Raw genomic sequence first — 22,310 nt, 5'->3', positions numbered from 1 at the left:
ACCTCTTTAGCAGAAACTCCCTGGAATAAAAATAAGAAAACAATACTGGACGAAACTGGAACGAGCAAGGGAAAAAAATTGAGAAAAAACAACGAAAACGAAGATCACCACCAAAGGAAGTGTTGCAGTGCAAGGAGAACAAGAATCACACTTCTTATATACCCTAAAACAGGAAATAACCAACAGGAAGAAGAAAGACATCATATTGAATTGGGAAAGAATAAAAGGAGAAAATAGAGAAAGGTGCCATTTTGGAAAAGGGTCCCAAGGCATGCAGAGAAAAATAAAGGCATCCTGGGATAAAGAAGAACATGGCTGCTAAGTGTAAAAATAAGGAAAGAAGAAAAGGAGAAAGAAGATAAAAAGAAGAAAAGAAGAAAGAAGCAGGCTGCATCAGGTGAGGGGTTGGCGGAAGGCATGCCCATGCCTAATATCGAGGGCGCACTGCGCCCAGAACTCAACGAGGCTCCATGCCCATTTTAGGGCCTCATGCGAGGAAATATAGAACAGAAGGGGCGTGGCACGCCCGGCCGCCGGAAACAGGAACCGTGGCCTCGCCCGAGCCGAATGCTCAGCTCTGCGGCGCACAGCTGATGTGCCTAAGACCTGACTAGAGCTAGCAAAGTGAGTGAATTGTTTTAATAATGGTGAGATAATACGAGTGGAAAATGTTTTTAAAAATTGTGCGGTATACCCTTCAGGTCCGGGGCTTTGCCCTATTTAAGCTTTTTAACTGCGCTTAGTATTTCCTCTTTTAAGATGGGGCCGTTTAGCGATTTCATCTCGTCACCTGTTAATTTAGACAAATTAGTATTGTGAACATATGTGTCACAAAGTGTTTTATCTACTGAGTTATTATTAGTTTATAATTCCTTAAAGATGTCAGCAAACTTATTTGAATTAATGTGAGCAAGGCCATTTTTATCTTTCATTATGTTTAGTCTATCTTTGTAACTTGTATTTTATGCAGTCAGGGTTTTCACAGCTTTATAAGGATTACATAGTCTAACGCTTTTTGGTTTACAGACCCAGATGCCTGCTCTAGTGCTTAATATTTTGTTGTAGTCGTATTTTCTTTTGACTATCTTATTTAGGATGCAATTAGATCTAGTGGAGATATGTTTTTTTTAAGTTTAGGATTTGTTTTTCCAGTTCTAATAGTTTACAATTTGTCACTTTTTCATTATAGATCTAAGTTTGATAAATATCCCTCTTATAGTAGCTTTTAGTGCTTCCTATCTAGTTAAGTTAGAGGAGTAATTTTCAAGTAGGAAGTTCTGTATAGCTTCCTCAATTCGTTTGGTATTTTTTTGGTGATTACAAATCTCATCATTTAATCTCCAGACCGTTTGTATTGTGTCATGGGAAGTACTTGATATTGACAAAGAGATGCAGGAATGAAGGAAGGTGATTCTTGGTTCAATGGACCTTTGGTGTACATTACTAATTGAGTGATGTGATATTATCAAATAATCAATGCGAGAGTCTGAATTGTGTGAGGCCGAGTAGAATGAGTAGTCTCTCACATCGGTGTTCTGTGACCTCCAAGTATCAATAAGAATGAATCTGGAATAGAGACATTTTAATGTGCTATGAAATTTTGGTGGTCGGTAGGCACAGTGGGAATTTTTGTCAAGCACAGGGTCTAGGAAAGTCACCTGCAAATATAATCATGGTGTTCTCTGGGATTGAACTGAGTTGGTTAGATTGATCTCTCTAGCAGGCAGGGCCGACCGCTGTGTGTGGATAGGCATCAACCATGAAAAATGTATCATTGTTTTATTAAGTTGTGATATGATCCATCTCCCTTGGTTATCTAATAAGTTGTGGACCAGTTCTATGCCCGATGTACTTGAGATCAAAGTTATGACTTTATTTTTGTTCCCAACAAAACAAGCCACATCATTAAACTGGTTATTTTTAAGTGATGAAATATTCATGTTTCCTGAAGCAAGATGATATCGCCCCATAGTTTGTATAAGCAATCAATTATTTTCTCTTTTTAACTGGGTGAATGATACCCTTAGTGTTCAGTGATGCTATTTTTATGTTCTGTTTACTGGATGTCATAGGTATGTATTATGGGGTTCTTGATTCCTGTGTGGACCACACTGATCTCGGCTTGGGCATTGTGATGCTGTGTAAGTGTATAGTGACTAAGAGCGAACAATCATAGAGTCTCAGTTAGGACACATTGTTTGAGATATAGGACTAGAGGCATAATTAGTCAGAGACAATCAGCTTATACTGAAAGATGCATAAGAATGCATGAGAACGTCAAAGGTGTAAGAAGCTTACTCATGAAAGGTAGAACATTCTTCTTGAAATAAGATTAAGTGGCTTCAGTTAAAACCCAAAAGGGTGAACAGCATAGGCTCAATAAACTCCTCCCTTCTTCTTTGCCCCACCCTCCCACTCTCTTAAAGTATGGAGTAGGCATGGAGAAAGGAGGAAAACACTCCATTAAGAGCAATACATCAACCAAGGGAAATAACCACCATGTATATTGTCTAACTCGATGTTAAAACATACATGTTGTTCAAGGCAGTAACATTCAACAGCCGTGGTTAAACCATGATGAAGGTCGCATCATTAAGAGTTGGGGTCGAGTTTGGAGCAAGCATACAAGCATTATAATCAATAATAGGACGTTGTAGAGTTAAGTGAGGCAAGGCGGTTTATACTGGAATCTCTTCATATGTATATGTTCAAATGGAGCTGGATTCTATTGCCAGTACCAAGCTAAATATAGTCAGTCAATGATATCGCTGTTGTGCCACTTTAAGGCATCGAACAAACAATGCAGAGATGTTAGTAAAATAGACCAAGGTTATAATATACCCCAGTAAAAATGATGAATTAGGCTGACATTATTGGGAAACACTTACTGTTTGTTGAAATTGGCATCAGTCTATTATTTTTGACTTGGGCTGTAGACTTTTGTGAGGGGGTATCCATTTCAATCTCTGCTTTGTTGTTCAGAAATTTTGAGAGAGTGTTATGGTCAGTAAAGATGTGCTAAATGCCGTGGATTGTCACCATATTTAGCTGGTCCTGCAATAAAGAGAATTGGAAGTTCATTGCCAAACGTCTTGGTCAGAGGTTAAGAAACGTTTCCTGGACTCCGCTGTAGATTTGTGAGATCTAGATCTTGTTTCTTTTCCATTGAGAATGGTTGTGTTTCTTCATGGAAGTTAGGATTTTTTCCACATGTTGATAGCGTAATGGTTTGCATACAATTGGTCGCGGACAAGCTTGGTTGGGGAATTTTATTGATGGTACTCTGTCGATTCTTTCAAATTCCAATTCTTTATCAAGCACTATGGCCCATATTTATACTTTTTAGTGTCACATTTGCGTCATTTTTTGATGCAAAATAGGTGCAAACTTACAAAATACAATTGTATTTTGTAAGTTTGCGCCGCTTTTGCGTCAAAAAACAACACAAATGCAGGGCTGAAAAAGTATGAATATGGGCCTATGTCCGTGTGTTGCAGGAACAATTTTTCTAAGAACAGTATACATTGGCCAGCTGGATCCTCTGCACCCTCCAGGATGCCAAAGATATGAAGGTTCTCCTTTCTGTCTCGGTCCAGTAGGGCGGACAGCATTTTGGTAAGAGACAAGGTTGTGGGGTTAAGTGAGTTGATGGCCTTGTGGGATTTCACTTTGGAATCTTCTAGATTACTGATTTCCTCTTCAGTTTTGGCACTCTTATTAATAATTTGTTTTATATCGGCTTTGATTGCGTATATTTCATTTTGCATTTGTCTGTGTTTTCTTTCGTAGATCTAGCCAGGTAATGCATCTCTACTAATCTCTTGAGGATCATCATAGTTGCGCTTTTTAATAAGCAAGTTAGGGTCGGGCGGATCTTCTTCTAGTCTTTTCAGCTTTGCATTTGGTTCATTCTCCGCCATATTGTGCTCAGTGTCCCCATGTCTACAATTTATGCTTAAAAGCGATATGATCAATGTTCATTTCCTACTCTACCTCTTCAGTTATCACTGTGTGGCACTGGGCTCTGTAAGGTTATGAAGTTGTGGTGATAGCTATCAGTAGGACTGTAAAGGACAGTGGCAGAATATGTAGTTCACAGAAAGTTGAGAGAGTATACACTGCTTCACGTGTGGGGTGGACCTTGTATTTTTCTCAATTTATTTCAATAAGAGCTCACAGGTTTTCTATAACCCGCCACAGAACCTTTTTACTCAGGCACCGTACAAGCAAACATTCTTGATTAGGTTGAGTTAAAGTAGCCCTCTCGCTTTTGTCATGGCACAATGCAGACCTGTTCAATTACTATTATTGCACCTAATGGTAGTTGGTAACCCAGCCGCAGGTACTAGCTAAAGTTAGTTAAGTAATTATTCATAAAGGCAAGAAGCAAATAATCATGCTCCCATTGTGTCCTTTTTGAGCTTTGTATATTTAGTTACTTTTTATTATTTGTGGGCTTAACACAGTTTTGGCTTTGGGGTAAGCTGTCTGCGTTTTGCTGCCATGTTGCTTCTGGACCTTTTGGGTGAATGCTGAACGAAAGCCTGTTTCAGGGCAAAATTGGTGCTCAGTCGATTCAAAGGCCCCCCTGGATGTGACCTGGGGTGAGTTACAGTTCTGGCAGCCGATAACGGTCATCAGTGATGTAATAAATGATGTCTTAGAACATGTCATGAGTGATGTCATATGTGAGAACATAAGCAGTGCATGGTGGGGGCACAAGTTATAGTTAGCATTGCTAAATATAACTGATGAAGTTTTTTTTTAGCTCGAAATGTTAATGTTGTGACTGACAAATTCACCTGACTCTAACGTTACTTTAACCTTTGTTTTTTTCCAGTGAATATATATATGTTGTATGATATATATATATATATATATATATATATATATATATATATATATATACACACATATATATAGTGGCGTCAAAAAGTCATCTGTTTATTCGTTTAAGCACCCAAACGCCATTTTGCCAACGCGCATTTCTCAATGTTGCAATCACAGTGAAACAGGTGTAGTTTTAAATAGCTTAAACACATTCTCATTGGTAGATTTCATTCCAACATGAACATAGGATTATAATATTACAAAGCCTTCAATAGGATTTGAGTCGCCACCTTAAAATGTCATACTTGTATTTATTATACAATGTGGCCTATGTATTGGCTTAAACATTTTCCTACTGCAAGCAATCTATCTTGTCACATTTAAGTTTAAGGGCAACATCAAATAATATACAAATATATAAATGATGGTGTAACTATATATTTTTTCCCAGTATTTGACAGCCCCCCTGCAATCGCACGGAACCATGGCAACCTTGTTTACGTTTACTCCATTGTGGCTGCCATTTTCAAATGTAGGCAAAATGCTTATGGATATTTCACCATAAATGTACTCTATTGTTGTTGTCATCCTGTTGTTCCCTCAAAGATAAAAACATTTTGGTATGGAAAATGCAAAGAATATTGAAACAAAAGTACATCAGAGGCAAAGTGCACATGTAAAATACACAAAATTGCACCCTGAATGGGCTAACTGTCGTCCTTTTGCACAAAATATTCAGATGGTATGTTTGAAACACTTGGAACTAAATTATAACAACTTGTTATGTTTAATCTCCAAGGTGAGTTGCTAATTCCTTATCACTGGTAAGGCCCTTCGGTGTATTAGTTTGCAAATTAATTAATTATATGTTGACTCTAGACTTCTCAAAACTAGAATTATGTTCCCTCCATGTTCTCTTAATGGTACCCGATTTATACAGAAATGACTGAATAAGTTTCTGTTGCTATTATGTTATAGTTCTAAATGTTGTGCTACTGGGCATGCACGCGTGTGTTCTAAAATTAGTTTCTTTGTGGGGTGTACAATACTACCTATGACTTATTTTCTACATGGGAAGGTCAAGCAATAAATTGTGAAATTAGTGTTCAATACCATAGTATGTTGTATACGTATAGGTATTGTTTGTCCTAGTATACTGTATTCTTTAGTCTTCCTGCTAAATTTGCATGCCATGCATTTATTGCAGGGGTAAAACCCTCCTATTTCCTGATTGTATGTACTGGCCTTGGTGTCAAAATGGCTGTGTGCTAGTAAATCCCTGAGTGAGGTACTTCGTCTGTAGGTCACTAATGGGTGACTTGAAATAGTTGGGCCTAAGATTTTGTCTGACCTGAGGATATGCCAACTTTTGCATAAAATTTGGAAGACTGGTGCGTTCTCAGGGAAATCTGTTATCAGTCTGATCGTGAGTATCTCTTCTTCCTTAAATTTCTCCTGTAACAAAACCTCTCTTTACATAGGGTCAATCTTTGCCCTTATTTGATTAAAGATTTTGGTTGGATACCCTTGTGATTTAAATCTTTTAGTATTATCATCTATCACTATATTATATTCTATATCCCTTGGGCAGTTGTGTTTTATTTGAAAGAGCCCCCCCCATAGGGGATACTCCGCTTCAGTTTTTGTGGATGGTTACAATGCACATGCAGAAGAGAATTTCCAGCTGTGGATTTTCTGTGTAGCGCCGTACAGACCTTTTGATCCATTATGAATACCCTAAAATTAAAGAAAGTGACCTCTAGGGGACTAATGGGACTTGTGAATTGCAAATTGGATGTGTTGTTATTCAATTTTTGAATGTACTCTTTTGCTCTATCTTGATCCCCTTCAAAATGTGAAAGAGGTCACCTGTGTACCTCATCCATAATATCACATTGTCAGTCCAAGGATAATTTTCTTCTGACAAGACCACCTGTTTCTCCCACCAGCTCATGAATAAATTTGCATAGCTGGGGGCGAAACAGGTGCCCATAGCCATCCCATGTACCTGTCTGTAGTTTTTTAAATATTTTAGAGCTCTGCTCTTCAAGAAAAACTCTATGGCTGTTAATCCTTCTTTGTTGTCAATGCTTGTATATAGACTTGCAATGTCTGTAGTGTTCATACTACATCCTGTATCCATTTCAGGAAATCTTTAGTGTCTCGTATGTAGGAACTTAAATTCCAAACAAAAGCTAAAAGATAGTGATCAATGTATACAGAGGTATGTTCCAACAGACTGGCCTTTGATGAAATTATTGGACGACCAGGAGGGCATGTGGAATGTTTGTGTATTTTACGCAAATGATAAACTGTCTGAGTCTGCGGACTATCGCATTTCAAAAATTTTCATGTCAAGCATTCTCTTGTATTGACATTCATCCAGTAGATCATAGAACCTCCCTATGTTTGTCAGGTACACTTCTTTTGAGATTGGCTAGTAGCACTGATGTTCTCTTAGTTGCCACAGTGTTCGTGTTGGTGATATTCTTTGGTTAGCAGTACTACATTCCCTCCTTTATCTGAAGGTTTGATGGCAATGGTTTTGTAATTTCCTAAATTTTCTACTGCTTGCCATTGACCTTTAGTCACCTAACAATTTATGTTCTTATTTTTGATAATTTTTATTTTTCAGCTCTTTGGTGACTACCTCATGAAAAGTGCCCACTGCATCATGTGGAGTTTGTAGTAGATATTTTGATTTAGGTTTAAAATCACTTTAGCTGCTACACTGAAATATTCCAGTTTGTCCCAAGGTCTTAATTAATGTGGTGTGTTTCTCTTGCCGGCTGAAGGGTAGTTCCTGTTAGAAACTAAGTAATGTTGGAAGATCTTCCTCCTTTATGATGTCTGTCATGTATCCATTGTTGCCAGTTGAGCTGAGTTTTATTTCCTTTCAGCATATTATGTTTACTAAGCTTTCGCTTTCTGAGGAATTTAAACATGTTGATTAACGTTTGTGCGAAGTTGAATCTCATGGTATGGCAAAATGTCACTCCAGGTTGCAAAACTGATTGTTCAGCCTTTGTAAATACTCTGTCAGTCAAATTAATAGCAGTTAGCTTGTTTTTGTGTATCAATTATTTTCCCATTTTCTCCTGGTTACACACGATGTTCCCGGATCTGGGTTTTCTCAAATATTTCTCAAGCCCCACTTTGTTTTTCAATGTTTCTGGCTTCCGGTGGCCTGTTCCTTTGTGGTGTTCTCTGCCAAGTTTTGCGAATTAACTGGTACTCATGAAAATCACCATTTGGTTTATTTCCAAATGAGGCACTCATGCCTTCACCTTCTGAGAAGTCTGTGTCCTTACCCACTTTAGACTCCAATGTCTCTTGTACTACTGTCATTGTTAGATTCTTGGTTCTAGTCATTTCCCTCCTGTAAACGTCGAATTGTTTGGCAAAGGTAAGTACCCATGCTAATTCATAACCTCTTCTATCTCTTTTAAACTTGCTTTGTTTACATTGTTTAGTTCCATCTTCATATGTGGTTAGTCTCTATTTCATGTTTTGCTGTAAGATCTCTGCTTTCCTGGTTTCTGGGTGCTTGGCAATCTCTTCCTCAAGCTGTTTAATTTCTTTTAGGAGTTTCTCACTATCCTTCCATGCAAATTTCACCAATATTTCTAACATCCTCTCCGAGGTTGATGTGATGTGTGCTGCCTATTCTTGTAACAGCTGTGGCTCTGGGTTCTCTTAGGAGGGAATGGCGTATTTATCAGTCCTCATGCTACCCTTACAACATCTAGATAGCCTTGTAGTGAAGTGGCTTCCCACCACTTACGTATTTCTCTTTCATACAGTTTCTCCAAGCACCTCAAATTTTCACAGGTGTTGGGGACCATAGCGTTTTCCAACAAATGCCCTGGTTGTGTCCCAGGGACAAACATACCTGCTGCTACTTGTCTACGTGCTGCTTCACTGAACATAATTGTCTACAAACACTCCCCGCCTCAATTGTAGCTTAAATTTCAAACACAGTATGTGCATTACTTGTCCATGGGAGTCAGTCTAGATCTTTCCAAAGACAATTACAGGCACTTGCGGGATCAAACAGTCATCTGTTTTTTTTACTTAAGCAAACTCCAGCCACAGGTACCCCAGGAACAGTATTACAGCTGCGAATTGGTAAAATACCATCCAAGCCAACCTGGAATGAACAAAAGTAACCCCTGACACGTGTTTCGCTATTATTATAGTTCTTCAGAGAGGTTTAGCTTTGTCAAGACACCAGGGTGCACCCAGTATAAGTCAAAACAATACCCTTTAAGGCACAGAGTAATGCATAAATTATGCAAAAGACAATAGAGAACTATGGGAAGTTCCCAAGTTTAGGTGGAGATCTAGAGGCTTTAGTGACACTGATGCCAGTGGTGACACCAAAAAAGGTTACCAAAAGTTGATATTTATTAAAAAAAAATCTTTGGGTCAAGACTGAAGTTACCAAACATCCTCCAAGAGCCTGATCTAAGAAAGAGTGAGAACTGAATTCAAAATGTACTGAAACAGAGATCTAAAGCCTCTAACCGGCATTGTTCCTTGGAGAGACCATTTTTCCAATTCAGTGCAAAACACATTACCTAAATAAACATCCTTACAATAATCTCAGTAATCTGTCTTCTATGCATCTATTCTTTTATCAAACTTCTAGGGACTTTCCACATAAATTGTGGAAAAACTATTCTGAGTGAGAGTTTCAGCGTTGTTTGTTAGTTTGACTAGTTTGACCTGTCTTGCCCCACAATATTCACCCATGAAGTCTGGTAGGACCTGTGGCACCATCTCCTGATGGGAATCACTGCATCATTCATACAGTGCTACACTGGTGGTGTGTGATACTAGTGTAATTCAGTTACACTGGAGAAGTGGAGTTTTGTTTTAAGGACGCATGTGTGAGATATCATCAGCCCATCCATCTTTGAAAGCAGCTTTAGGAGTGAAACTCACTGTTCTTATAGGATCATAGATTATTTGCTACTGGGGATTCATAATGCTGCTTGGTATTATTCCATACCCTGGAATATTGGAATATTGGATTAATTTCATGTCATAACTGCTATAAACCCTATTTTAAAACATACATATTCACAGAGGAACCCCAAATCATTCAGAAAAGGATGGGAACCATAACTGCTGCAATATAGGGGTGATTTTAAAGAATTCTATAGGTCTGTTTCTGGTACTCACTCTAGCTGGAGAGACAAAAAATAATCTTCAATCACAAGAATTGCTTTGTCAAGTTCATTTAAAAAGTTGCTTCCTCTGTTAAGGATCAAACGTGATGTCACTGTCTTCTTTTGTAGGTGACATTTTAACTCTACAATGCTTTTTAACATTGTAAATATGGTGTTTCAATGCTGGTGTCTTTCCTTCTATTAGCGGAACCTGTACCTTTAAGAAACAAATCTTCACTTCCTCGTTTAAATGCTGCCAGAAGAAGCTTCATTGATGGTTCTCCCAGTTCCACCCTTGGGGCCAGGTAATTTCATGTTTGCTTTTCTAATATTAAATTGTTTATAGTTAAACCATCACTGCTATAGCTTGGTATGCTGTGCCTTTAAAGTACATTCAGAAGATAAAAATAGTGTCATGCTTTCTGAAAGTTAGGATGGGGTATCTAAGGGTAGATTTATGATCTAAAATGTTATGGAAAGAGAATTTTATAATATTAGGTATATCAAATAGCACCATATGTTGGTGATAGTGTGTTCTGACTTTGTTTGTAGCATGCTGGGGTCCTTGAACCATTTAGAAGCTTGATTAAAGATACTTTATACTAGAAAATTTAAATACTAAATTAAGTGTTTACCTGGTCCCTAATCTTATAAATAATTCCTTCATGTAAACATTGGAAGTGTAGTATTTTTAAAGCTGATGGTTACAAGAGATCTAGCACTTAGAGTAGACAAGGATTTCTTTATTACTAAATATTAATGCTTCCATAGAGACCATCGTAATTGTCATATGTAGGACCCGATTTGTAAATGTAATTTTTAATAAACTGTTGTTATTGGTTTTTCCATGAAAGCACACAAAAACATCCATCAAAATAAAGCTACCAAAAATCCATTGACGTAGTAAAGCTGATATTTCATCAAGTGTGACATTGCTCCATTCAAACATATGACTAGTGACTGAGATTCTGAGTCTTATGCCTATAAAGTGCACCTTATTCTGTGTTTACAAAAGTTGAAAAACTGATATAGATCATTGAAATAATAATCTCTAACCCACTCACATGTGCATAACTTACACCCATCTAGGTCTTCTTGTTAGTTTTATTTGTGGGTGTCTGAAGGGATGTGTCAGAGGAGTGGTCAGGGAAATCCTTTGCAAATGCATTAATCCCCTGTAAGATGTAGCAGTGTGAGTATGTACAAACAAGTGCAAGTCCATTTGAAACATTTAAATGTACACATATGTTACAACTTGAAGTTGCATAGGTAATTGGTGGAGACAAAGTAAAGAATACCTATCAATCAAGCATGTTTTCCCAGAAAAAACTGGGAGGAATAAAAGCATTTTAAGGAAAATAGTTTTATGTGAGGTTTTCTTAAGCTGATTATGAATGTGTCAAATTTCTTAAATCAAAATCAACCTATTTTATTGCATGATATGTTGAAACGTAGTGTAAGGACAACAGGTGAAAGTGTGTGTGTTTTTAGTGAATCTAAAACACAGCCTGTCATAAGTTACACTAATTTGGGAAGATAAATTTAGTTGATACTCCTGCTACATGTAACTTAAAACAGATGTAGATATAACTTTATTTTATTTGTTGCAATAATAGTTTGTACACTCAGTGGATTTCTTTCTTTAAATACGTTATTTCAGTCATAGACCATAAAAAGTCACAAATCAATAATAGAATGCTCAACACCAGAAAAAATATACTATTGATAAGAAACAAATATTAAAAGTACATAGCAGCTCACATAAATATCAATGAGTTACCTGTTAAAATATTAATTAAACAATCCGATAGAAATTCAAATATACGTTCTTTCGAATGACACTTGGGATTGATACACAATCTGGAGAGAAATTGCAGCTCATAACGGCAAGAAATAAAACATGCCCATGCCACCAGAGCTGAACTATGGAGATATTTAAGACAAATACTTCAGTTGGTATTACCATTGTCAATATGGCTAGCATGAGGCTTGTATTCAGGTAACATATAGCGAGCTCATTCTATGGCATGAACAAATGAGAATCAAACTTGACCGTTAGAAGCAGGGGCGTGAAATAATTTTGCACTGAATCGGCCATATGCTCTCTAGGAACTTTGCAATCGAAAAGACAACAAAGGGATTGAATTTCAAAATGGAGAACAATAGAGGTTCAATTCAGGTGCAAGACCAGTTACATTTAATTTGAATGTAAACATTTATATCAAATCATATTTAAGCTTTATTGCTAAGGTAGGTTATCACAGTCATTAGTGTCCCCTGACAAAGATGGCAATAACAGTTAGCACACCATCAACCACTGTTAATTTTCCTCTGTGCAATTAAGGGCCTTCCCAGAATTTGTGGTCACCTACCAGGAAGTACAATTAACACTTTTAACATCTGGCAGCATGTATGCAATATGACTATTCTCAGCCAAGCACCTAATCTTACTAAACAGAAGTCAAACAAACTTGCCTAATGTGTTTGTCCTTGTTCATGACCCTGTAAGTGACCCGAGAATGCAAGCAAAGAAAACTAGTTTGTACTAGCCTTCTAAGCATTGCGCACGACTGAGCTAATCTCTGCTTTCCATACAGGTTTTTACAAAGTGTTATTATTAGCAGTATTATTAGTAGTCATCGTAGTAGTAGTATTTTTACGATTAATTTTATTATTATTAATTTTACTGTTAATATTAGTAAAAGTAGTAGGATGTACAAATACAGCTAGTCGACTGATAAAGATTCCTTTTATGATCTGCAAATGAACATCTGAGGCAAAATCTGATTAGTGTTTTCTCCACTGACAATAGTTTGGCACTTTTGATTTTTTTTTTGTGTATATCAAATGATAGAAAATGATATTACTGCTTACCTAAATATTACTCTCCATTTCAAACTGATAGCAAACTAGCTGAGGAGGATGGATGGTTCTCAGTGTGTATGCTTAAACTATGTTTTCAACAAGGCTGTAGTCAGACTGAAAAATAAAACACATATGGTAAACTTCCAGTTAGTGTCAAACAAAATACATCTTTATATGACTAAAATAACCATAAAACTTACTGTATGTCTTTCGCTGGTTAAGTGTTGTAATGAGGATGCACATTTAATCTTCTGTTAAATGTCCACACCAGGAAACTAAAGCAAGGGAATGAGAGATCTGGGAGGAAAACAGAAGCATGGAATGAGACTTTTTCTAAAAATAATAGCCCCACATTTCTGAACAAATTATGGATTATTCATTGGATTTTAGATAATAATGATATTCAAGTAATAACAGTATTGGTTTCTTAATAAAAGATGGTCATTATTTTTTATATTTGTTGCTAGCAGCATATGAATGATATGCTTTAATTAGTCAGGGTTGATCACGGTTTATACCATGGTTACAAAATCCAAAATGCCTCATACAGTGTCCCTAGACCTTTTTCCTTTTTTGTACCTAATTTTTGGACTCAACCTAGCATTTAGGCGTATACAAATTTCACAGCCAGCATACTCATCTCTTTGAATGGTAAATCTCTCTGTCTTGTTCATAGTAAACGTGGAGTGAAATCAACCTTGGATCAAGCCTAATCATACATTGTACATATAAGGACCTTATTTATGCAGAAAGTGTGCATAAATAACATGTCTAGTACATGAAAGCCATATGGCTCTGTACCTCCCACAAAAGGATTTTTCTCTACAGTTACTTTGCATCTAGGAAAATGCGATTATGTTTGAACAACAGTTGGAAATATTACAAGGTTGTGACTGTATGTGTCTTGCATGTGAACTCACTAATTGATATGCATTTATGCTTTATGCAGTGAACAAATAAGCAGCTGTTCATGTTTCTTTAGTAGTTTTTTAAACATATTTTATTGAGTTTCAAGTAAGACTTCAAAACCAAACATCCCTTTGAACCAACCCCCCTAACATCCCCCCACCAACTAGGTGAGCACATAGGCAATTAATTGAAACACAGTCTTCTCATTATCACACAGTGGCATCTATTCATGGCAAAGTGACCTTGTGAAATAGGCCCTATGAAGGAATTTGAGTTGGACTAAGGTTCGCTCAATTCGCCACCTCCCTAGCATAGCGGCAAGCCTCCCACACTCATCATCCTCGAGTCTGCATCGCAAGATTGCCCTCACACCTATTTCTAAGTGTCTTGAGTGGTGGGATGCTGTTGGCTAACAGGGTAATATGTTGTGCCTCTGCACTGGGGCACAAAGCACCCTAAACTCCAGGGAGCACTCCTCGGGGAGCTCCACCATCTGACCTATACATCCTCGAATGAGGTGACTAATTTGTATGTATCACAAGTATTGACTCCCTGCTAAATCATAGGCTGCCTGGAATGTTTTAGAGGGAACCAGGCCCCTTGTAGTCCACATATCCCCAAGCTTCGATATCCCGAGGATATTCCGTTTGGTCCCGCCACTCGACTGCTTACAGTGTTGTCAGTGCATCAGCCTCTCAGAGGGTGATTCCAGCTTAAGGATAGCCTACCATCCAATGCACTTTGTGGCCCTTCTCCAAGCTCTAATTACCATGGCTTTGGAGGAGGGCAACCGTGTCAAACGCCCCTTACCGTATGTCTGCTTAATATAACTCTGCAGTGCCATTGCTCTCGAATCTGCTACCCATGACAGTTTCCTCTGCTCCGCAATCCACCATTTATTGACAACCGCTGACTGTGTTGCCCAGTAATATAGGTGGAGATTCGGGAGGGCAATACCCATCAAAACCCTTCCTATTCAAAACCAACATCACTATCCTCGGGGTTCTGCCATCCCACAGTAGCAGTCTTATTGTGGCCGCCACTTGTTTAAAGAAATTGTCCGGGACCAACAGTGACTCCTGCAGAGCATACAAAAATTTGGGCAAGTAGATCATTTTGTTGAGTGCTGCACGCCCTAGCAGTGATAACAGTAGTTTACGTCAATGACTCACATCCCTCACATAGCCCCCTAGCAACATGCCCAGGTTATTATTGTAGATTAACTGGCGTTCCCTGGTAACATAGATAGCCAGGTATCTGAATCCCTGTTCCTCAACAGAAACTGAACAGCTCCAACCGTCCCTGGGTTGCCATCCCACAAGCAGGTACAGACAAGACTTGTCCCAGTTAATACACACCCTAAAGTAGGAGCATCAAAAGGTCAAAGATCTCCAATATCCTCTTTCTGGAGTCTTGTGGCTCAGCCCGGTAGAGAAGGACATCATATTCATACAGCAAGACAACATCCTCCTACTCGTGCTCCCAGCAGAGTCTGCATACAAAGGCGTTTCTGCGAATCCAGCTCGCCTCCCATTTCCATGGCTTTTCCAAAGAGGAGCGAGGACAGCGGGCAACCCTGCCTTGTCCCTCTCTCCAATGCAAACTTCACAGAGAGAGTGTTGTTGACCCTGAAACAGGCTGTGGGGCAGGTGTAGAATTATCAAACCCAAACTTGGAAGGATAAACGGAAGCCAATTCTCTCCAGTAGAGCCTAGAGGTAGATCCAATCCAACAAGTTAAACGCCTTGGCGGCATGTAGTGCATGCAGCGTTGCGTGTTCCTGCAGATAGTGCTAATGGGCCAAACATCCGAAAAGGAGTCTGAGGTTATGCTTGATGAACCTGCAGGGCATAAAGCCCAATTGGTTCGGGCACGATGGTGTGAATTACTGGCAGCAGACGATTTGCCAAGACCTTCACCCAGACCCTAGTATCAGTGTTGAGGAGAGAGATCGGACAATACGAGGAGCATAATTCTGGGGGTTTAGCCTGCTTGTGAATCAAAATTATTTGGGGTTGTCGAAGTCTGCCGTGCATTACTCCCTGGGACCATGCCTCAATAAACATCCTGCAGCACCTGCCATTTCACGCAGTGAAAGAATTCCACCAGGAAGCCATTGGCACCCAATGATTTCCCCTCCTTAAACTGTGCCAGTACTTCTGCTATTTCCCCCTCCTGCAAGTCCCTCATTTCTAGCCTCATGATTGTGACATTTCGAAAGAAAGCACCCAGCTCACTGGAGCTGCCGTTGTCCCATCTTTGGGTATGGAGTTCTGTCAGGTGTGCCGTGTGAACCCTGCGCTAGCTCTGGGGCCATTTCCACTATGTCACCCGCGTCAATACTCTCAGCACCCACAGCCAGCCCTCTTCTTTCTGCGCCAACCACGCCAGCAGCTTCCCAGCCTTATTCCCCACTTCGTACAGTCTGTGTTGTTTAGATAGGACAGGAACCTGGCTTCCTGGTGAGCCAGCTCCCTGTAGTCAGCCTTTGTGGCCTCATTGCCGGTGTCCTAGTTGGGGTGTGCCACATACTGGTCCCCCAGTCCAGCAACTGTTCCTCTTTCTCCCTTCTGGCTTGCTCACTCTCTCTCTTCTTACCCACCGGAAGGGTTATCAGCTGGCTACGTACACTGTTTGATAGGCCTCCCACATTGTACTCCCTCATGTTACTGAGCCCTTGTTGTCTTTGAAGTAGGCCTCCATGGTCTCCTGCACATAGCGCTTCAAGGACCACACTGTAAGGACCCTGGGGCCAATCTCCAACCGGGTCTGTGAGCCTTACTGGGCGAGCAACTTGCATAGTCAGTGGTGAGGGCTCCAAGACCACCAGTGGCAGATACCACACATTTCTGCATCTACCCAGAGTAGGAAGTCAGTTTGGGACATTGATTGCAATGCATTAGCCATGAAGGAGAACTGCTCCTGCCCGGGATGTGTGGCTCGCCAATGATCCTCTAGCCACATCGCCCCCTTAAAAAAAACATTCATCTAGCATCGTCCCTAGGTCTCTTCCCTCCCTTGATCAATCTGACCACATATGCCCGGCCACCCTTTAGAACAAGGCCACTCAGGTCGCCACCTACCACCAATAATACCTCAGGGATGGATATGATCAACCCAACATTTTATCCAGTCTCTGTAACTGGAGGCCCGGCGGAGAGTACTAGGATGCCACATACAGTTTCTCCCCCTGCCATGTGCTTCCTGTATACACCCAGCAACCCTGGGGATCCACCACTGTCTCTGTCACATGGTATGGATGGAATTCACTGGCTAGTATACAGGTGCCCTAGGAGCCTTCCATGAATCCCGTCTGGGCATGCAATGTGTATCTACACATTTGTTGTCCAGTGAGTAGGTCTCCTGTAGAACAATGTCTGGTGTGTGTCTAGTCAGACATTTCAGTGCCTTTCCCTGTTTGAGCTTGTCGCTCATGTCATTCACATTCCAGGATAGGAGCATGAGAGAGGGTCCATCTGTGCTATGGAGGTAACGGGCCTCTGCTGTGTGCGTTCCCATCGCCTCTTTGCCTGGACTCTTTTTTTAGTAGTCTTGAGTGACCTGAATAGATTCTGTCATATGCTGCGGAACCCTTCATGGATAGAGTGTAGTTAACTTCTGTGTTTTCCGAAAAGATAAACTTAAGGTTGAACTGGCTGTACTGGGCATCAGGCTTTTTCCCAGGAGGCTGGGAGATTGGGAGGCACTTTTGTTACTGGGGGTGGTTTTATAACAGTACAGCAGTTTTAATAGCACTGCAGATTTCATTGTATATCCAACAGTTTTTAGGCAACAGTAAAAGTTCCAAGATAACTCTGTTGATTAATATACCTGCTAGAGAGACGTCAGGTTTTGTCTAGTGGCAGTTTTGACTCATCTGAGGTAGTGCAGAGGGTTAATATGCCTGCTGCAAAGAACTATGTAGAGCACCGAACACTATTTTATGTGGCATAGTTCAGTGGGATACTGCTTTAGTCACAGAGTTCCTTTTGTTACTGTACAGTTCATAAGTTACAATCATAATCTAGGATGGTGAGCTATGAACTTCCATCTACGAGCTGCATGCAAATTGCATGGTACAGGTTAGAAAGTTATGTTTTGTCAAAGTCTTTGATTATCTTAATTTTGCTAAAAAAGAGGTTTCTTAGGGTAGAAATCAATTGTTATTAGTAAAGTCAACCCTAACCACTGTGTTATGTTCTGAGTCCTAGGTTGATGCTTCCCCAGACCACACCCTATTAAAAAATGCCTACCAGTATGGATGACATGTGAATCCTACACCTTGTAGTCCACTTTGTCAACATTTTCTATACACTGATTTTACACATGCATGGTTCATTGTATCTATATGTGTGTATGATGTAAAATGCTCCAACACCCTACGCTGGTAAGAGAGGCGCTACAAAACAAATGAAATACATGTGAGAGAGAGGCTATGGAGAGAGAGAGGCACTGTTAGAGGGTGATGTGAGGGGATCATTGAAGAACCCCAATAAAGATTTCTGTATCCTGGTGCACAGTATTGTCATCATTTAATGTGCTTTAAAAATGAATAGAATTGAACATATGATGAAAAATGTGTTGTAGGATGCACCGTTTTTGCCATTTTTTCTCACATTTTCTTGGAAAAGGGAGAACACCCCAAGCCAGATTTAAGTTGTCAGGTTTGCTCACTATGCACCCGGTGGAGGCTGGTCTGACAATATTTACATGGGCTGCTTTGGGTTCCCCAGTCTGGCTCTGGGTAAACCATCATTGATTTTACACAAGGCAACTGGAAGAGCATCCCACAGCCTAGCAGCTGCAATAGAGAAAGGCGTGCCTCTCAAGTGTATTCACTTGAACTTAGGAACCATCTTAAGGAAGCATCAACTGATCTAAGGTTTCAAGAGGGCAGATAATAGATGATTTTGTGATGAAGATGGCTGGGACTGATTTTATAGAGGGCTCTGTGCACAGAGCAAAGGGACTTGAAATAGATCCCTTTTGAAACTGGCAGCCGATTAAAGAGTCCAAAGTGGCAAAAAAAGAGGCATAGCACGGCAGGCCAAGATCCAGCTTGGCTGAGGCATTTTGTATATGCTGGGGTCTGGATAAGAGTCCAATAGGGCTGCCCAAGAATAGATAATTGCAGTATTGTCGACTCAAAATATTTACTTGGACCACCACAAGACAAAAAGAAGAAGGAAGAAGCGTCAGGATTTCGTGTAAAATGTGCATCAGGAAAAAAAGCAAGTGGCAGAAAGATGGTTAACCTGTTTAAAGAGATATACATTTTTATCTAACCCCCTCCCCCGCCCCCCCCCCCCCCTCCCCCCCATAAACACACACATAACATAGAAGGTTCCGTACAACCTCCGCTGGACGGGAAGCATTTGTCAAGTAAATTGGCCACGTTTTATGTGGATTCCATGAACGATGCATTAGTATTTTGCATGGGTGAACTCCGCATTCACTTGAAAAAGAAAAAATATTTTCGGGCTTTTTCTTTCTCTGTGTATCACCTTGTGGTGACACCATTAGGATGAACCTATTTCTCGCCTTATGTCAGCTCCAGCCCTAGGGGTTTTATCACTCAGGTACCATACGGAATTCATTGGTGCCATATGCACAGTGAAACAAAGAAATGGTCACTCTTACACAAAATTTGAATTTCCTTTCATGTTGAATATATAGGACGGGAGAGCGAACATTTTAGTGCCTGCTGCGAGAGATACAGATCTCTGGAGGATCTAGTCACTCTAGGCCTGGAGGTGGAAAATTCCTGTATTTAAAGTGTGCTTGCACCTTCCCCTCTGTTTGTGCTGTGGGTGGAAGTGAGGAGAGGTGTGTGGTGCCTACTGGACTTGTGCTGTGCCTGCAACCTTAGCAATTGATGGCCAGCCAAGGACAGTTTTAAGCTTAGACAGTAACCAGTCTTCCCAGACTATGCCTACTTCACATGGCCACAGAAGAACCACTAAAGCCTGAGGGCAGGGCTATATTTTGGAAAGCTACAGATTTTTCTCGACCTAGAATGAAGGGCAAGCCTACACATTTGAATGCCTGCAGTATATCACCACTAGATATGAATGTGCATTCACCCGTGCCCCCTTCTGGCCTGTGTGTGAGCAGTCTGCACTAGGCCTCTGTAGGGAATAACCTCGGTGTGCTGAGGCCCCCTATGGGACACCTTTTGTTAAAAGAACATATTAGTGCTGACTTTATTATCCTTCCCAGTTCAAACTGTTTAGCAAACTTTACTGTTGTTTCCGGATATTTTTGTTTTGTATCCTAGGAATATTTTTCATCGATTTCCCTTTGTTATTTTCCACAAATGGTTGCGAGTCTTAATAAATAAATGTTCCCTTACTTTATCTGAATTAGTTTGGTAAAGGAAATGTGTTTTCGAAAAATATTTGCATTTCCTGGAAGGTGTCTCGGATTAAATTGTTGCACAAGCTTAATGTTAGCCTACAGTATATCTGTAACCCCCACCTCAAGACTGCCAGGGTTATTTCATAAAGAGTGGTGTTCTACCTTGAACCCTTACGCCCGGCATAGTGCTCTGACCACTGGGATGGAATTAGGCATTTTTGGAAATTAAATTATGCGTGAAAAACAGTACTTATTGTAGCATGTGTGTATAGACATTTATGTACATATATTTATAAACTCGTACTGTAAGTCAGAAAGTCTGGACAGACATGGGTGAACAGTGCACCAAACACAGTTCACAATGAGGTGGAGCAGTATTTGTATCAAGATGCATCACAGTTATCTGTTTTAAAGGTTTATTCATTTTTATTTTCTTATTTGATGATAATTTCAGTTAATGAGTATTAGAACTTTTCTATATCATAACAGTTGTGTGTTCGATACGTATTTTCTATCATTTATCTCCATATAGTTGCTATTTCCACTTAATTGTAATTTGCATGGGGTGCATAAGTACACTGGCCCTGAGTACAAGCATAGGTGCTGTTCAGCGCACCTGATAAATAATGATACCAGTGCCGTAAATAACACAGATTATGAGTTTGTGGGGAATAAGAGGCGGATTTTGGTGATTAAGGCACCAAAATCTGCATGATATGGTAAATAACGTATGTTTTTCCCCAGTTAAATTTCGTCAGGCTTAACCTGCCGAAATTTAATGAAGCTTGAGTTATTTAACGCATCCAATAGTTATTGGATGCGTTAAATAAAACCAAACTTGTAATTCCGACCCGTGGATAAACAGAAGTTTACGCACGCGATGGATTTCACCAGCCAACTTTTAAACAGGTCCACTGTGTAATTATAGTTTTAATGCTGCACTATTTAAATGTGAATCAGTGACCATTCCAAAACCCAAACCTTAGTGAGATGTTTAAAGTGAGTTGTATTAATATGCCATGTCTTCAAATAATATGTTGTGCCCTCTAAGAAGGCTAATACCTTGTAGTCTTGAAAACCTGGTTGATTTACTTCAAGTTGTCATATGGCAAGCCTGAATTGGTCATCCAGGTTTTTCTTTGCATTTTGTTACTTGCGAACCTGGGTTTATATTTAGGAAAATGTAGATTTTCCTTGTAATTTATGACGGAAAGTCTTAATTTTATTAAAGACACAGAGGCGAGTATTATGCTTCTCTAACTTACTTTATTTTGAATAGCAGCAGTCAAGAAGAAAAACTAAATTTCCCATGAGGCTAGGGGAAACAGAAGCCAATGGGAAAAAAGAACGTATCGACATGAGTACCAATGGGGACAGAGAACGTATTATAAGCACTATACTTGACTGCGACCAGCCCTCTTTCTTGGTGCGAGAAGGCTAGTCTGTGTGAGAGAATAAAGGAAAAATAGAAACAACAATGGCAACTGCCAACATTAAAGAGCAAAGTTCTTGACAAAAGTTCATCCATGACTTGTAGAGAGGAAGAATCCAGGGAGTTGGATGCAGATTATGTGGAGCTCGAGGAGGATAGATGGTTGGACTTAGCGATGTCGGAGGCATCATCTGACAATCAGGTTGAGTTCTGAGGTTGAGTAGAGGATGCTGTGGGAGGGAAAAGACTCGACAAAACAATGGTTAAAGAATCTGTGGTGGGATAATACTCACCTCCGTGTCTTTAATAAAATTAAGACTTTCCATCATAAATTACTAGGAAAATCTACATTTTATGGCAAGACCGGAGGCTCCTATTATGCTTTTTTAAAGCATGTTAATTATTACAGAAGTTGCTGTATGAGCTGGTTCACAATAACAAGTTCTAAAAACATAATCATTAGACCAATCAGCCGATTTCAGAATGTCCTCAAGTCTAGAACCTACCCAAAAGGCTTTGGAAGCCATAACTCCTCTGGAAGAGTGAGCACCAAACATTGACGTGTCTATGCCTGCTAAGGACATGACCCAACGCACCCATCTGGCTAGAGTAGCAGATGTCACAGGTTTGTGAGGTTTGCGAAAAGAAATGAGGAGTTGAGAAGACGAGGACGTTCTGAGATCGGCTATGCGATCTTCGTAGACTTTGAGACATTGTCCTACATATAACTTAGGTTGGTTAGG

The 22,310-nt window shown here is 39.8% G+C and overlaps 1 protein-coding gene across 4 annotated transcripts in view; it reads left to right on the top strand.

The window, feature by feature from the left end:
- CAMSAP2 (calmodulin regulated spectrin associated protein family member 2) overlaps positions 1-22,310 on the top strand; it is a 452,998-nt gene that overhangs the window by 328,799 nt on the left and 101,889 nt on the right. For all 4 annotated transcript variants that reach the window (XM_069231424.1, XM_069231423.1, XM_069231426.1 and 1 more), the window contains one exon: positions 10,210-10,309. In XM_069231424.1, coding sequence (XP_069087525.1) covers positions 10,210-10,309 — 100 coding nt within the window. The remainder of the gene's footprint in view (positions 1-10,209; positions 10,310-22,310) is intronic.

This window comes from Pleurodeles waltl, chromosome 4_2 (genome assembly GCF_031143425.1).
Source record: "Pleurodeles waltl isolate 20211129_DDA chromosome 4_2, aPleWal1.hap1.20221129, whole genome shotgun sequence".
Lineage (NCBI taxonomy): Eukaryota > Metazoa > Chordata > Amphibia > Caudata > Salamandridae > Pleurodeles > Pleurodeles waltl.
This window is presented reverse-complemented; position numbering and strand designations above follow the sequence as displayed.